We start from the raw sequence: 1,135 nt of genomic DNA, 5'->3' as shown, positions 1-1,135 counted from the left end.
ATCTAGTTTATCTTTATTAAACCAGGTAAACCTTACTGAGATCATAGATCTCTCTTGAAGCAGCTGAACWTCAGGGTTTTAGTCTGTGAGAGGAACCTCTGCACAGAAAGACCCCAGGTCTGAGTCAGGGGTCAAACCCAGGATCTGCTCTGTGTGAGACCTCAGTGCTGRCCACTGAACCACCATGCTGTCTTCATGTGAATGTTTTAAACTAAGATAGCTGCTGGGTGCCACTCTCAGCTACTACCACAGCTTAAAACACCGACTGACTGGTTTCTGTGTCTAAGGTCGGTTAGCTRCGGCGGCCATTTTGATTCAGGTTGACTGCAGATGTTAATCATTTGTAGATGAATAAAAAAAAGATTTTCTAGATCTGTTTTCTTATCTTGTCTCTCAGAGTTGAGGTCTGTGTATGATGCCAGTTCCAGGCCTCTCTCACCTTTATAAGTGGGAGAACTTGAACAATTGGTGGCTGAATAAATGTTTTTCCCCGCTGWGTAAAACTGCTGTGGTTTGTAACAGCTGGACGTGAAGCTGCAGGTGGAGTACATGTCCTTCAGTGCTCATGCAGATGCAAAGGGCATCATGCAGCTGATCCGCATGGCGGAGCCTCGGAACATGCTGCTGGTGCACGGAGAGGCCGTCAAGATGGAGTTCCTCAAGGGCAAAATCGAGCAGGAGTTCAGTGAGTCCCAGCTTTAAACCACAGCGCCTGCTCTGGGAGGACAGGGACCTTCCAGCCTGCTGGTAATGGTTCTGTTTTTATTTTCAGGTATAGACTGTTACATGCCAGCCAACGGGGAGACGACGACTATCACGACAAACCCCAGTGTTCCTGTGGACATGTCGCTCAGCCTGCTGAAGAGGGAAATGGCTCTTGGAGGTTAGTTTTCTGTTTGGGTTTAGCCTCTTTACAGAGTTTCTCTTCACGTTTCTCTGACATTTTGGTTGGTTGGTTCAATAATGTTGTGTTTTTGCCAGAGAAAAACAAACTTCCATTCATCACATCAAATTAGTGAATTTAATCTGAATTAATGAACAAAATTTTGATGTTATAATCAGACAAAAAGATCACTCTAATTTTCTAAACAACTTTTATAATAACGGATTCAAACTATGATGCAAAACATATAAT

At 43.9% G+C, this 1,135-nt stretch overlaps 1 protein-coding gene across 1 annotated transcript in view; it reads left to right on the top strand.

Annotated features, from left to right (window-relative positions):
- Nucleotides 1-1,135, top strand: part of ints11 (integrator complex subunit 11) — a gene marked incomplete in the record, with an annotated part of 26,568 nt that overhangs the window by 19,655 nt on the left and 5,778 nt on the right. The window contains 2 exon segments of the mRNA XM_014034232.1: nt 523-685; nt 773-883. Of these exon segments, the coding sequence (XP_013889686.1) occupies nt 523-685; nt 773-883 (274 nt within the window).

This window comes from Austrofundulus limnaeus, unplaced genomic scaffold (assembly GCF_001266775.1).
Source record: "Austrofundulus limnaeus strain Quisiro unplaced genomic scaffold, Austrofundulus_limnaeus-1.0 Scaffold2017, whole genome shotgun sequence".
NCBI lineage: Eukaryota > Metazoa > Chordata > Actinopteri > Cyprinodontiformes > Rivulidae > Austrofundulus > Austrofundulus limnaeus.
Note: the sequence above shows the minus strand (reverse complement) of the source record. Positions and strands in the feature narration are given on the sequence as shown.